Below are 15,788 nucleotides of genomic sequence, written 5' to 3'. Positions count from 1 at the left end.
GGGTTTGGGGGATTTGGGGGTGGATTTGGGGGTTTGGGGGTGGATTTGGGGGGATTTGGGGGTTAATTTGTGGCCTTGGGGGTGGATTTGAGGGATTTTGGGGTGGATTTGAGGGGTTTTGGGGTGGATTTGGGGGTTTTGGGGCCGCTGCCTGACCCCGTCCCCGGTCCCGTGCAGTCAAGGTGTCGGAGCTGACGCGGTCGCAGCTGGGTGAGCAGCGGCCACAGCCCCCTGACCCCATAACCCCTGACCCCATAACCCCTGACCCCATAACCCCATAGCCCCCCAGCCCCTGTCCCCTGTCCCAGTGTCCCCATGACCCCATAACCCCCGTCCCCATGCCCCTGACCCTCTGTCCCCCATCCCCATTCCCCATAACCCCACTCCCTGCCCATCCCCATTGCCCCCCCATCCCCCCCCTAAACCCCCCATTCCCCCCATACCCCTCCATTCCCCCCCCAAAACCCCCCATATCCCCTCATCCTCCCCATATCCCCCCCAATTCCCCCCCAAAACTCCCTCTATAACCCCCCAATTACCCCCATTCCCCCCATAACCCCCCAAACCCCCCTATAACCCCCCTATAAACCCCCATAACACCCCTATAACCCCCCAGATCCCCCCCATATCCCCCCGTTACCCCCCATATCCCCCCATACTCCCCTATAACCCCCCCAAACCCCCCCATTACCCCCCATATCCCCCCCATATTCCCCCATACTCCCCCTATTACCCCCATTCCCCCCCCATAACCCCCCATATAAACCCCCATAACTCCCCCAACCCCCCCATAACCCCCCATAACCCCTCCAAACCCCCCAATACCCCCGCATATCCCCTGTATCCCCCATAACCCCCATACCCCCCCTATCCCCCATATCCCCCCCATCGCTCCCCATATCCCCCCATACTCCCCATTCACCCCTATTACCCCCATTACCCCCCATAACCCCCGTCCCCCCCCAGCGTGCGGGCGGCCCCTTGGGGAGGGGCTGCTGCGGAACGTGGGGGGCGAGGACGCGTGGCGGGGAGTGGCCGTGGCAGGGCTCCCTCCTGCGCCACGGGGCCCACGTCTGCGGCCCTCCCCTCGTGGCCCCCCAGTGGGTGCTCACCGCCGCGCACTGCTTCCAGGAGTGAGTGGGGGGGGGGCGGGGGGGTCAGGGGTCATGGGGGGGTCAGGGGGTCATGGGGGGACATGGGGGGGGCGTGGGGGGGGATATGGGGGGATTGGGCATGGGGGGAGGATATGGGGTCATGGGGGGGATATGGGAGGGGTCAAGGGGTCATGGGGGGACATGGGGGGCGTGGGGGGACATGGGGGGACATGGGGGGGGCGTGGGGGGGGATATGGGGGGATTGGGGGCATGGGGGGAGGATATGGGGTCATGGGGGGGATATGGGAGGGGTCAAGGGGTCATGGGGGACATGGGGGGGGCGTGGGGGGGATATGGGGGATTGGGGGCATGGGGGGGAGGATATGGGGTCATGGGGGGGACACATCGGGGAGATATGGGGTTATGGGGGCATGGGGAGGGGATGGGGGGGTCATGGGGTCATGGGGAGGGTCATGGGGGGGTCATGGGGGGGATATGGGGTCATGGGGGGGTCATGGGGGGGGTCATGGGGACATGGGGGGGTCATGAGGGGGACACGGGGGGCAGACGTGGCCATGGGGGGCTGGGGGTGGGCACGGGCCACACCCAGCGACCACACCCAGTGACCACGCCCCCGAATGACCACGCCCCAAGTGGCCACACCCCCGGACTTGACCACACCCCATCTAAATGACCACACCCCCTCTACCTAACCACACCCCATCCACCTGACCCCGCCCCCTGGCATAACCACACCCCCTACATGACCACACCCCTACATGACCCCACCCCATGACCTGACCACGCCCCCTCCACATGACCACGCCCCCTTACCTGACCACACCCCCTGACATGACCCCGCCCCCTCTCCCCACCCCCTCCCCCCAGGAGCCGTGACCCCCGCGCCTACGCGGTGCTGCTGGGGGTCCGGGAGCTGTCGGGACCCCCGGGGCCCGGGGGGGGGGCGGTGCCTCTGGGCAGGCTCCTCCCCCACCCCGCCTACGCGGGCGAGGCCACCAGCGGGGACATCGCGCTGGCCCAGCTGGCCTGGCCCGTGGCCTTCAGCGCCGCCGTGCTGCCCGTCTGCCTGCCCGGCCCCCGCCTGCGCTTCCCCCCCGGCACCCGCTGCGTGGCCACGGGCTGGGGGGACATCCAGGAAGGAGGTGGGGGGCGGGGCTAGGGCCGGGGGGGCGTGGTCTTGGATGGGAGGGGGCGTGGTGATGGCCGGGGGTGGTGGGGAGCCGATGGGATGCAGCTGTGGGCAAGGGGAGCCAATGGGATGGGACCACGGCCAAGGGACCCAATGGGATGCAACCATGGCCAAGGGCACCAATGGGATGGGACCATAGCCAATGGGACCCAATGGGGTGGGACCATGACCAATGGGACCCAATGGGGACATGACCACGGTCAAGGGGGCCAATGAGATGCAGCCGTGGGCAAGGGGAGCCAATGAGACATGACCATGGCCAATGGGACCCAACAGGCCCCACCCATGGCCAAGGGGACCAATGGGACATGACCATGGCCAAGGGGAACCAATGGGGCCCCACCCACAGCCAAGGGGACCAATGGGGGACGTGGGGACCCAATGGGGACTCAACCATGGCCAACAGGACCCAATGGGACATGACCATGGCCAATGGGGCCCCACCCATGGCCAACAAGACCCAATGGGCCCCACCCACGGCCAAGGGGAACCAATGGGATGGGACCATGGCCAAGGGACCAATGGGGATTCAGTCACAGCCAAGGGGACCAATGGGACACGACGATGGCCAACGGGCCCCAACGGGCCCCACCCATCCCCAGTAGGGGCCGAGGGGACCGGGGTTGGACAGGAGGGGACCGGGGGGGACACAGGAGGCCGGGGGTGTCCCAGGGTGTCCCAGGGGGTCCCGGGGGGTCCCGGGGGGTCCCGGGGGGGGTCTCGGGGTGACGGTGCCCCCCCTGTCCCCCCCCAGAGGACCTCCCGTCGCCGCGGCGGCTGCAGAAGCTGGAGGTGCCGCTGATGGCGCAGAGCACGTGCCGGCGCCTCTACGGCATCGACATGGGGAGGGGGCTGCCCCCCCGCCGCATCCAGGACGACATGCTCTGCGCAGGGTACCCCGAGGGCCTCAAGGACACCTGCAAGGTGGGGGGGGGGCACTGGGAGCCAACTGGGGGCGCTGGGAGCCAATGGGGACACTGGGAGCCAACTGGGGGCACTGGGAGCCAACTGGGGGCACTGGGAGCCAACTGGGGGCACTGGGAAACAATGGGGACACTGGGAGCCAACTGGGGGCGCTGGGAGCCAACTGGGGGCACTGGGAGCCAACTGGGGGTGCTGGGAGCCAATGGGGACACTGGGAGCCAATGGGAGTGTGGGGGTCAATGGGGGTGCTGGGAGCCAACTGGGGGCGCTGGGAGCCAATGGGGACACTGGGAGCCAATGGGGGCGCTGGGAGCCAACTGGGGGCGCTGGGAGCCAATGGGGACACTGGGAGCCAATGGGGGCGCTGGGAGCCAACTGGGGGCGCTGGGAGCCAATGGGGACACTGGGAGCCAATGGGGGATGTGGGGGTCAATGGGGGGTGTGGGGGGTCAATGGGGGCGCTGGGAGCCAACTGGGGGCACTGGGAGCCAATGGGGGGTGTGGGGGGACAATGGGGGATGTGGGGGTCAATGGGGGACACTGGGACCCAATGGGAGGTGTGGGGATCCAATGGGCACCCAACATGGGACAAGGGAACCCAATGGGTGACACGGGCACCCAACGGGGCAATGGGGACCCAATGGGGCCTTGGGGACCCAAAGAAGACCCAACGGGGACCCAATTGGGACCCAGTGGGGTTATGGGCACCCAACGGGGACATGGGCACCCAATGGGGTCATGGGCACCCAATGGGGTTATGGGCACCCAACGGGGACATGGGCACCCAATGGGGTCATGGGCACCCAATGGGGGACTTGGGCACCCAACGGGCACCCAATGGGGCCCCAGTGGTTCCTCCTGTCCCCGCCGCGCTGACCTTCCTCCCCCTCCCCCTCCTCCTCCTCCCCCCCCCCCCCAGGGTGACTCGGGGGGCCCCCTGGTGTGCCGTGCCGGGGGGCGCTGGGTGCTGGCCGGCATCGTGAGCTGGGGGGAGGGGTGCGCGGTGCCCAACCGCCCGGGGGTCTACACCCGCGTCAGCGCCTACGCCCCCTGGATCGCCCCCCGCGCTCACGGCGCCGCCTTCGTCACCGCCGCCGCGCCCCCGCCCTTCAGCCTCGGAGTCATCGTCACCGTCGGCATCGGAGTCATCATCATCATCATGGGGGTGGCGGCGTGCTGAGGGGAGAGGTGGGGGGGTGTTAGGGGGTACTGGGGGTACTGGGGGGTACTGGGGGTACTGGGGGGTACTGGGGGTACTGGGGGACACCGGAATGAGGTGGGGAAGGGAAATGGGTTGGGGTTGGGGTAACGGAGACCGAATCCTAGAGGAGGTGGGATAGGTTGGGGGCTGAAATGGTCGATTTGACCCCAAAAGCCTATAGGAGATGGGACAGATTGGGGCCTGAAATGGGTATCGGGACCCCAAAATCCTATAGGGACTGTCAACAGCATCATTGAGTCCTAAAATCGTCAATGGGACCCCAAAATCCTATAGGGACTTGAAATGTCTTGGGTCCTGAAATCACCATCAGGACCCCAAAATCCTGTAGGAACCTAAAATATCTTCATTGAGGTCCTAAAATCATCACCAGGACCCCCCAAAAAAATCCTATAGGAACCTAAAATGCCTTAATTGAGCCCTAAAACCATCACTGGGACCCCCAAAATCCTACAGGAGCCTAAAATATCTTCACTGAGGCCCCAAAACCATTACAAGGACCCCAAAAACCCCTATGGGATCCTCCAGCATCTTCACCGAGACCCCAAAGCCCCCCCCAGTCCCCCAAACCCTACAGGAAGCCCCCAAAATCCTCCTCAGCCCCTCGTGGTGGCCCTAAAACCTCCCGGGGAGCCCAAAATCCCAAGGGGGAGCCCCAAAATCTACGGGGGGGCCCTAAACCCATGGCGGGGACCCCAAAAAGCTCATGGGGAGCCCAAAAACCACCCCATGAGGCCCCCAAACCACGCAGGGGACCCCAAAAGCTCAGGAGGGGCTCACCCAAGGCCCTGGTTTTGGGGTGAAAAGCTCCAAGTTTGGGCCGGGCGTGAAATGAGTGGCACAATAAAGAAATTTTTGGGGAAAAAAAGGAGGAATTGGGGTGTTTTTGGGTGCTTTGGGGTCGGTTCTTTGGGGTTTGGGGTGGTTTATGGGGGTTCGGGGGCAGTTAGGGCGTTTTGGGTGGTGTTGGGGGTATTTTGGGGGTATTTGGGGGCATTTTGGGGCATTTTGGTTGAATGTTTGGGTGTTTGGGTGTGTTTGGGGGCATTTTTGGGGTCTTTTGGGGTATATTTTGGGGCATTTGGGGCATTTTGAGGGTGTTTTGGGTACTATTGGGGGCATTTTGGGGGTATTTTGGGGCATTTGGGGATGCTTTGGGTTGTTTTGGGGTGTTCTGAGTATTTTGGGGTGTATTTTAGGGTGTATTTTGGGGAATTTGGGGCACTTTGGGGTGTATTTTGGGGGTATTTGGGGGTGTATTCTAGGGTATTTGGGGCACTTTTGGGGTGTTTTGGGCATTTTTGAGTCTATTTTGGCGAACATTTGGGTGCATTTTGAGCTACTTTGGTGCATTTTGGGTGCCGTGGAGCTTTTTGGGGTGATCCGGAAGATTTCGCGGAAAAAAAAACCACACCCTTGGGGGCGTGGCCAGCGCGGCGCCGCTCCCCATTGGCTGCAGCGGCCGAGGGGGCGGGGCCGAGACGGCGCGCGCCCAGCGGCCAGGGGGCGTGGCCGGCGGTTGGAGCCGTTGGCGGGAAACGGCGCGCGCGGCGCTGGGGGGCGGGGGGGGGACCCCGGGACCCCCAGAGGTGAGGGGGGGGGCGAGGAGCTATGGGGCAGGGCTGGGGGGCTATGGGGCAGCGCTATGGGGCTGGGGGGGGCTATGGGGCAGGGCTGGGGGGGCTACGGGGCAGGGTTATGGGGCAGATACGGGGGCCTGGGGGGCTATGGGGGGATCTATGGGGCGGGGCTGGGGGGCTGGGGGGGGCTATGGGGCAGTGCTATGGGGCTGGGACGGGCTATGGGGCAGGGTTATGGGGCAGTGGGGGGCTATGGGGCAGGTCCTGGAGCTTGGGGGCAGTGGGGGGGGGCTGTGGGGGGGGGCTATGGGGCAGGGGTGGAGTCATGGGACTGGGGGGGGACAATGGGGGGGCTATGGGGCAATGGGGGGCTGGGGGGGGCAGATCTATGGGGCTGGGATGGCTTCGGTGGGGGGGGGCACCTGGGATCTATGGGGCAGGAGTGGGGGGGGATCTATGGGGTGTGGGGGGGAGCTATGGGGCTGGAGCAGAGCCATGGTGGGGGGGGGGGGCGCGCTATGGGGCGCCGTGGGTCTGAGACCTGCCCCCGCGCCCCACAGCGCCGCCGCCCCCCAGCATGTCCCCCCCCGGCCCCGTCCCCACGCCCCCCCCGGGCCGCCCCACTCGGCCCCGCAGCCAGAGCCGCTGCTTGGGGGGCCGCCCCACACCGCCCCACGCGTGGGGCCGGGGTCCTCGCAGCGTGGTGGCCCCCCCCGGCTCCGCCGTGGGGCAGGGGGGGCTGCCCCACAGCCCCGTCTACGACCCCCGGCGCCCCCAGACCTATTTCCAGCAGTGCTTCCAGCTGCTGGGCACGCTGGGGAGAGGATCCTACGGGGAGGTCTACAAGGTGGGGGGGGCTGGGGGGCTGGGGGGGGGGGGTGTGGGGCTGGGGTGGGGGGCAGAGCCGTGGGGCTGAGCCATGGGGACGAGTTGTGGGGCTGGGCTGTGGGTCGTGCTGTGGGTCCCATCATGGGTCCCACTATGGGTCCAACCATAGGTCCCGCCATGGGGCAGAGCTGTGGGTCCTGCTATGGGGCTGGGCTATGGGTATCCCCATGGGTCTTGCTGTGGGGCTGGGTTATGGGTCCCACCATAGGTCCCGCCATGGGGCAGAGCCATGGGTCCTGCTATGGGTCCTGCTATGGGGCTGGGCTATGGGTCTCACCATGGGTCCTGCTGTGGGTCCCGCTATGGGGGTGGGCTATGGGTCCCACTATAGGTCCCGCTATAGGGCAGAGCCATGGGTATATATAGCAGAACTATAGGTCCTGCTGTGGGGCTGGGCTATGGGTCCTGCTATGGGTCCCGCTATAGGTCTCACTATGGGTCTTGTGGGTCCTGCCCTGGGTCCTGCTATAGGGCCGGACTATGGGTCTATGCTATGGGTCTCACTATGGGTCCTGCTATGGGGCTGGGTTATGGGTCCCACTATGGGTCTTGTTGTGGGTCCTGCTATGGGTCTCACTATGGGCCTATGCTGTGGGTCCCGCTATGGGTCCCGCTATGGGTCCTGCCGTGGGTCCCGCTATAGGGCAGAGCCATGGGTCCCGCTATGGGTCTCACTATAGGTCTATGCTGTGGGTCCCTCTGTGGGTCCCGCCATGGGTCTATGCTGTGGGTCCCGCTATGGGTCCCCCCATGGGTCCCGCTATGGGTCCTGCTATGGGTCTATGCTATGGGTCTCACTATGGGTCTATGCTGTGGGTCCCTCTGTGGGTCCTGCTGTGGGTCCCTCTATGGGTCTCGCTATAGGTCTATGCTGTGGGTCCCTCTGTGGGTCCCCCCCCGTGTCCCCGCCCCCTAACCGCCCCCCATCCCCCCCCAGGTGCGCAGCCGCGCGGACGGGTCCCTGTACGCGGTGAAGGTGACGTCGCGGCGGTTCCGCGGCCCCCGCGACCGGCGCCGCGCGCTGGCGGAGGCGGGGCGGCAGCGCGCCGTGGGGCGGCACCCGCAGTGCGTGGGGCTGGTGGCGGCCTGGGAGGAGCGGGGGGTGCTGTACCTGCAGAGCGAGCTGTGCGCGGGGGGCAGCCTGGGGGGGCTGCTGGGGGGCCCCCCGCCCCCCGCCTGGCGCCTTTTGGGGTACCTCTGGGACCTGCTGCAGGCGCTGCGCCACCTCCACGGCCGCCGCATGGCGCACGGCGACGTCAAGCCGGCCAACGCACTGCTGACCCCCCGCGGGGTGCGGCTGGCGGATTTCGGGGCGCTGGGGGAGGAGGGGGAGGGGTGGGGGGGGGAAGGGGACCCCCGGTACCTGGCTCCCGAGGTGCTGGGGGGGGGGCCCGGGGCGGCCGGGCCCCCCGCCGACGTTTTCAGCCTGGGCTTGGCGCTCCTGGAGGTGGCGGCGGGGACGGAGCTGCCGGCGGCGGGGGAGGGGTGGCAGGAGCTGCGGAAGGGGGGGGTGCCCCCCCACATGGCACGAGGTGAGGGGGGGGGGTGGGGGTGGGGGTGGGACCCTTGGGTGGGGTCGGGACCCTTGGGTGGGGTCGGGTCTTTGGGGCAAGCGTTGGGGTTGTGGTTGGGTGCCCTTGGCCGTGGTTGGGTCCTTGGGTCAACCGTTGGGTCCCCGTGGGTGGGGTTGGGTCCCCGTGACACCCATTGGGTGCCCTTGGCCATGGTTGGGTCCCCATGGGTGGGGTTGGGTCCCCATGACACCCGTTGGGTCCCCTTGGCCATGGTTGGGTCTTTGGGTCATCCGTTGGGTCCGTAGTTGGGTCCCCTTGGCCTTGCTTGGGTCCCCATGGGTGCGGTTGGGTCCCTGTGTCACCCATTGGGTCCCCGTGGGTGTGGTTGGGTCCCCGTGACACCCGTTGGGTGCCCTTGGCCACGGTTGGGTCCCGTTGACACCCATTGAGTCCCCTTGGCCATGGTTGGCTCCTTGGGTCACCCATTGGGTCCACGGTTGGGTCCTCTTGGCCACGGTTGGGTCCCGATGACACCCGTTGGGTCCCCGGGGGTGTGGTTGGGTCCCAATGACACCCATTGGGTGCCCTTGGCCATGGTTGGGTCCCAGTGTCACCCACTGGGTCCCCGTGGGTGGGGTTGGGTCCTTGGGTCACCCCTTGGGTCTGTGGTTGGGTGCCCTTGACCTTGGTTGGGTCCCCATGGGTGGGGTTGGGTCCTGATGACACCCATTGGGTGCCCTTGGCCATGGTTGGGTCCCTGTGACCCCCACTGGGTCCCGGTGTCACCCATTGGGTCCCCTTGCCCCTGGCCGGGCCCTTCCCTCCCCCACCGGCTCCCGCTGCCCCCCATTGGCTCCCCCCACCCCGCGCCCCCCCCCAGTTGCCCCCCGACCCCCCAATTTACCCCCCCGCCCCCCCCCCACGGCCGGGGGGGTCGCGCAGGGCTCACCCCGGAGCTGCGGGAGCTGCTGGCGGCCATGTTGGAGCCCGACCCCGCGCGCCGCCCCTCGGCCGAGGCCCTGCTGCAGACAGCGCCGCTGCGGCGCGCGGGGCGCTGGCGGCCCCTCACCCGCCTGGCCGACGAGGGGCTGCGCCGGGGGGCGCACCTGATGGAGGTCAGCCCCATAGCGCGCCCCATAGCGCGCCCCATAGCGCGCCCCACGGCACCGCCACCCCGCCCCGTGCCCCCCGCGCCGCGCTCACCGCGTCCCCGTCTCCCCTAGGGCTGCCGGGCCGCCCTGCGGTGGGTGTGGGGCGCGCTGTGGGGCACGCTGTGGGGCGCGCTGTGGGGCACGGTGCCCTGGCGGCGCCCCCCGGCCACCCCACCGCGATCCCCGCTGCCGCCCCACTGCGTCCACTGGGATGAAGACGAGGAGGAGGAGGAGGAGGCGGCGCGGTGGGGCGGCAGCGCGCCGGGGAGGTGAGTGGGGCTGTGGGGCGCGCTATGGGGCGCGCTATGGGGCAGGGGGAGCCCCACCCCTGACCCCGCTGTCCCCACAGCCCCTCCGCCTTCCCCCGCACCGCGTCGCCCTGCAGCACCCCACGGCACCGAGCGGCGCCGCCCCACGGCTCCAGGTGAGCTCTGCCCCACATCCCTGCCCCACATCCCTGCCCCACATCCCTGCCCCACATCCCTGCCCCACAGCTCAGCCCCACGCCCCCCACAGGTCCCCCGAGGGCAGCCCCACGGCCTTGGGGCGCCTGCGCCGCACCCTCACCTTCGAGGAGGAGCCGGAGTAAAACGGCGCCGCCCCACGGCGCGGCTTTATTGGCTGGGTGAGCGCTGATTGGACGGCACGGCGGCGGGGAGGAGTGCTGATTGGCCGGCGGGGCAGCAGCAAGAGTCCTGATTGGCCGCGTGGAGATCAAACGGATTTGTGGTTGGCTGGTGGGAGGGCAGCGAGGGGTCTGATTGGCTGGCGAGCAGCATGGCGACGTCTAGGAGGAGGAGGTGGGGAGCGCTGATTGGCTGGCGGCGTGGTGATGCTGATTGGTTGGTGGAGAGCTGGCGAGGAGGCTGGCGATGCTGATTGGCCGGCAGATGAGTAAAGATGGCAATTGGCTGAGAAATCGAGAACGCTGATTGGCTGTTGGGTTGAGAACGTTGATTGTCTGGTGGATCGACGGTGCTGATTGGCTGGCGGCTCAACAATGCCGATTGGCTAGTGGTGTGGCAATGCTGATTGGCCACCCTACAGCAACACCGATTGGCTGACGACTCCGATTGGCCAACAAAGTCCGGCAGAGTCCCTGGGCCGACAGGTCTACCCGGTCAAATAGTGCTTCATACCGGCCGACAAGTCCACCCGGTAGAAGAATGCTTTCAATCGGCCGACAGGTCTACCACGTAGAAACATGCTTAACGGCTGACAGGGCTACCCAGCCAAGTAGTCCTTCCAATCGACCGACACGTCTACCCGGCAAAAGAATCCCATAGCCCGACAGGTCTACCCGGTTACATAGTGCTTTCAATAAGCCGCCAGGTCTACCATCTAGAAACATGCTTCATAACGGCTGACAGGTCTACCCAGTCAAATAGTCCTTTCCATCGACAAGTCTACCCGGTAGAAGCGCTTACAATCGGCCAACAGGTCTACCATGGAGAAACATGCATATCGGCTGACAGGTCTACCCAGCCAAAGAGTCTTATCGGCTGTCAAGTCTACCCGGTTAAATAGAGCTTCCAATCAGCCGACACGTCTACCCGGTACATGCGCGCTTCCAATCTGCCGACAGGTCTACCGTGTAGAAACATGCTTCCTACCGGCCGACACGTCTACCCGGCAGAAGCGCGCTTTCGAATCGTCCGCCAGGTCTACCCGGTAGACCCCTACTCGCCATTGGCCCCCAGCTCTCCCCAGGCTCCCCGATTGGCCTCGGGCCCGGCTCCCCCCGCTCCTCATTGGCCGGGACACGGGTTGTGCACCACCCAGCGCAGGTCCTGCTGCACCCCCCAGTGCAGGTGCAGCAGCCCCAGTACCACCAGCAGGTGCATCAACTGGTGGCTGTTCCCCCAGTAGTCGAAGCGCCCGGGGCTCCAGCGCTCGGGCACGCGGGCGGCGTTGAGCGCGCCCCCCAGCAGCGCCAGGGCGTCCATGCGGCCGTAGCAGCTCAGCGCCCCCCGCGCGCCGCCCCCCAGCCCCGCCGCCCGCAGCCCCAGCACCAGCAGCCGGAACGCGGCCGGGCCGGCGAACGAGCCCAGGCGCCGGGCGCTGGAGGCGGCGCTCACGGCGCTGCGCAGGGCCCGGAGGCTCAGCAGGGCGTAGAGCCCCAGCGCCGCGCCGCAAAGCCACGGCCGGCACGGCAACCAGCAGTAGATGATGGGCACCGCGCCTGGGGGGGGGAGAGAAAGGGGAGGGGTGAGGGGGGGGAGGGGCGAGGAGGGGGAGGGGTGAGGGGGAGGGAACGCCCGCTGTAAGGGGTTGGGGGATGGGGTGGGAGGGGAGCGGGCAAGATGGCCGCCAGCAGTGGGTTGGGTCCCTACTGGTAAGGGGTGGGGTAAGCAACTGCCAACAGGCCACGCCCCTGTCATGGCGGGCTGGCCAATCCGCTTTGGGCTCAACCAAGCCCCGCCCCCACACCCTAAGCCCCACCCTCGCCTATCCTGACCACACCTACCCCTCTACTCAACCAAGCTCCACCCAACCCTTAGACCCCACCCAACACTTAGACCCCGCCCACCACCCCCAGACCCCTCCCCCTTTCTCCCAGACCCCTCCCCCTCTCCCCTAGACCCCTCCCCCTCTCCCCCAGGCCCCACCCACCACCCCTACCCCAAACCACTCACCTTCTACTCAACCAACCCCAACCCAACTCATAGACCCCGCCCAATGATTAGACCCCGCCCACCACCCCCAGACCCCTCCCCTTCTCCCAGACCCCTCCCCCTTGACCCCAGACCCCTCCCCTGTCCCCCAGACCCCGCCCACCACCCAAGCCCCACCCACAACCCGTGCCCACCCAACCCTACTCAACCAACCTCTACCCAATCCATAGACCCCGCCCAACCCTTAGACCCCGCCCAACCCTTAGACCCCGCCCACCACCCCCAGACCCCGCCCACCACCCCAGACCCCTCCCCCTTTCTCCCAGACCCCTCCCCCTCTCCCCTAGACCCCTCCCCCTCACCCCCAGGCCCCGCCCACCACCACTACCCCAAACCATTCACCTACTCAACCAACCCCAACCCAACCCATGGGCCCCGCCCAACTCTTAGACCCCGCCCAACGTTTAGACCCCGCCCACCACCCCAGACCCCGCCCACCACCCCCAGGCCCCTCCCCCTTTCTCCCAGACCCCTCCCACCACCCCCAGGCCCCACCCACCACCCCTACCCCAAACCACTCACCCCCTACTCAACCAACACCAACTCAACCCATAGACCCCGCCCAACGTTTAGACCCCGCCCACCACCCCCAGACCCCTCCCCCTTTCTCCCAGACCCCTCCCCTGTCTTCCAGACCCCTCCCCTCACCCCCAGGCCCCGCCCCCTCCCCCAGGCCCCGCCCACTCACCCAGCCCGTTGACCACGGCGACGCCGGCGACGTCGATGGCGAGGAGGCGCCGGTAGAGGCGGGGCCCCTGGCGGTGGCTCATGAAGAGGTGGTACAGGACGCTGCCCAGGGGGGGCACCACCAGCGCCACGCAGTGCCCCGCCCCCAGCCACCACACCGCCCCCGGCGCCCCCGGCAGCGCCCCCGGCACCAGCAGCACGAACGCCACCAGCGGAACGCCTGGGGGGGGGAACCAGTATGAACTGGGGGCACTGGGAGGCACTGGGATGTCAAATTATAGGTACTAAAGGCATCCCAGTTAGGAGTAGTGAGGCACTGGGAGGCACTGGGAGGCACTGGGAGTATCCCAGTTAAGGGTACTAGGGGCACTGGGAGCCACTGGGAGGCACTGGGAGGTACTGGGACACACTACAATGTCCCATTATGGGCACTAAGGGCATCCCAGTTAGGGTTACTGGGGCACTGGGAGGTACTGGGGGAGTCCCAGTTAAGGATACTGGGGTTACTTTGAGCACTGGGAGGCACTGGGAGCTACTGGGAGGCACTGGCAGTGCCCTTTAAGGGTTCTGGGGTGTCCCAGTTATGGGTACTGGGGGTACTGGGACGCACTGGGAGCATTGGGAGGCACTGGGAAGTACTGGGACACACTGGGAGTGTCCCAGTACCTATATCCCTCTCCCTATACCCCCTCCCAGTCCCCCCATAATTCCCTATAACCCCTTGTAACCACTCCCAGTCCCCCCCAGTCCCCCCCAGTCCCCATATAACCCCCTATAATCCCTCCCAGTCCCCCCATAACCCCTCCCAGTCCCCCCCAGTCCCTCCCAGTCCCCCCTCACTCCCTTATAACCCCCCCCCAATCCCTCCATTACCCCCCCCACTCCCTCCCAGTCCCTCCCAGTCCCCCCATTCCCCTCTATAACCCCTCCCAGTCCCCCCAGTCCCTCCCAGTCCCCCCCATAGCCCCTCCCAGTCCCCCCCAGTCCCCTTATTACCCCTCCCAGTCCCCCCCAGTCCCTCCCAGTCCCCCCATTCCCCTCCATTACCCCTCCCAGTCCCCCCCAGTCCCCCCATAACCCCCCTATACCCCCCCATAACCCCTCCCAGTCCCTCCCAGTCCCTCCCAGTCCCCCCATAACCCCCCTATACCCCCCCATAACCCCTCCCAGTGCCCCCCAGTCCCTCCCAGTCCGTACCGTGGCTGTAGATGTTGCCCAGCTCGTTGTGCAGGTAGAAGAGGCTCCTGATGCAGCCCCCCCCCGAGCAGAGGGGCCGGTACCCCCCCCGCACGAAGGGGTTGAAGCGCAGGTGGGGGGGGGCGTGAGCCCAGCCCAGCAGCCGCGGCGCCATGGCCCCCAGGCCCCGCCCCCGCCGGGACACGCCCCGCCCCCGAGGCCCCGCCCCCTCCGCATCACATCCTATCCCCGGCCTCTAAGCCCCGCCCCTCCAAGCCCTGGCCCTTTAAGGTCCTCTTCCTCCCAGCCCCGCCCCCTTGAAGCCACACCCCCCAAGTAACGTCTTAGTCCCGCCCCCTCCGGGACACGCCCCTCCCCCGAGGCCACGCCCCCTCCACATCACATCCTACACCCGGTCCCCAGACCCCGCCCCCTCTAAGCTCTGGCCCTTTAAATCCTCCTCCTCTAAGCACTGCCCCCTTGAAGCCCCGCCCCCTACAAGCCACACCCCCAGTATGTATTAGCCACGCCCCCCTCCGGGACACGCCCCCCTCTAAGCCCCGCCCCCTGCACATCACATCCTATCCCCAGCCCCTTTTAAGCTCTGGCCCTTTAAATCCTCCTCCTCTAAGCCCCGCCCCCCAGAAGCCCCGCCCCCTTTAAGCCACACCCCCGAGCACCATCTCCGCCCCACCCACTTTAGGCCCCGCCTCCTTGAAGCTCCGCCCCCAACCTCACAGCTCAGCCCTGCCACTTAACCCCTTGTAGCCCCACCCCTCTTAGCCCCGCCCCTAAACATCCCACCAAGCCCCTCCCCCTTTAAGCCCCACCCACAGCCCAGCCCTTAAGCCCCGCCCCATTTAAGCCCCGCCCCCCACTGGCTGCCACCACCTTGCCATATATGGCCGATTTCTGCCCCCCCCCTCATTTGCATAGCCACGCCCCCGCTGCTGGCACGAAGGCCACGGGGCTCATTCTCATTCAGCCAATCGTCTGCGTGCTATGCAAATGAGGCGGGACACGCCCCCTGACCCCTCGGGACAGCCCCAGGTAATGCGGGGGGGGGGGACAATGGAATGTGGGGCAGCTATGGGGCAGCTATGGGGCGCTATGGGGTGGCTATGGGGCAGTTGTGGGGCAACTGTGGGGCACTATGGGGCGCTGTGGGGCAGCCGTGGGGCACTATGAGGGAGCCATGGGGCAGATATAGGTCGCTATGGGGCAGCCATGGGGCGCTATGGGGCACCGTGGGGCGCTGTGGGGCAGCTATGGGTCACTGTGGGGCACTATGGGGCAGCTGTGGGGCGCTATGGGGCACTGTGGGGCAGCCGTGGGGCAATATGGGGCAGCTATGGGGTGCTATGGGGCAGCCATGGGGCAGATATAGGTCACTATGGGGCTCTATGGGGCGCTGTGGGGCAGCCGTGGGGCAGATATAGGGCACTATGGGGCAGTTATGGGGCAGCCATGGGGCAGATATAGGTCGCTGTGGGGCAGCCGTGGGGCGCTATGGGGCAGGCTCAGCTGTGGGGCAGGAGGGCGCGCAGGGAGGGCTGGGGGCTGTGCCCGGGGGGCTGCTCCCCCCCCGCCCCCCCTCCCCCCCCGCTGCCTTCGGCCTCCTCCTCATCCTCGGGGGGCGCCGGGGGGCGGGGCCGGAACGAGACCACCCA

At 67.1% G+C, this 15,788-nt stretch overlaps 3 protein-coding genes across 3 annotated transcripts; 2 read left to right on the top strand and 1 right to left on the bottom strand.

Annotated features, from left to right (window-relative positions):
* Positions 1–177: 177 nt before the first annotated feature.
* Positions 178–4,408, top strand: LOC309891742 (serine protease 33-like; the record flags this gene model as incomplete). The annotated part of the gene is given in 6 exon segments (XM_082786074.1): positions 178–210; positions 967–1,021; positions 1,023–1,133; positions 1,983–2,257; positions 3,059–3,228; positions 4,148–4,408. Coding segments are annotated over 6 exon segments (905 nt in total), but the record flags the coding sequence as incomplete, so codon positions are not given.
* A 2,196-nt stretch (positions 4,409–6,604) lies between these two features.
* On the top strand, positions 6,605–10,228 carry PKMYT1 (protein kinase, membrane associated tyrosine/threonine 1; the record flags this gene model as incomplete). The annotated part of the gene is made up of 6 exons (XM_082786073.1): positions 6,605–6,874; positions 7,853–8,447; positions 9,372–9,544; positions 9,653–9,849; positions 9,930–10,004; positions 10,097–10,228. 6 exons carry the CDS (start codon positions 6,605–6,607, stop codon positions 10,167–10,169), a joined length of 1,383 nt encoding a protein of 460 aa, XP_082642199.1. The 3' UTR covers positions 10,170–10,228.
* Positions 10,162–14,320, bottom strand: PAQR4 (progestin and adipoQ receptor family member 4). The gene is made up of 3 exons (XM_082786072.1): positions 14,140–14,320; positions 12,944–13,162; positions 10,162–11,762 (listed from the first exon to the last, which is right to left on the bottom strand). The coding sequence occupies exons 1-3, from the start codon at positions 14,291–14,293 to the stop codon at positions 11,329–11,331; spliced, it is 807 nt and encodes a 268-aa protein (XP_082642198.1). The 5' UTR covers positions 14,294–14,320; the 3' UTR covers positions 10,162–11,328.
* Between the last annotated feature and the right edge of the window lie 1,468 nt (positions 14,321–15,788).

Source organism: Aythya marila, assembly GCF_965140915.1.
Source record: "Aythya marila genome assembly, contig: HAP1_HAP1_SCAFFOLD_1082, whole genome shotgun sequence".
Classification (NCBI taxonomy): domain Eukaryota; kingdom Metazoa; phylum Chordata; class Aves; order Anseriformes; family Anatidae; genus Aythya; species Aythya marila.
The sequence above is the reverse complement of the archived record's forward strand: the minus strand, read 5'-3'. Positions and strand labels throughout refer to the sequence as shown.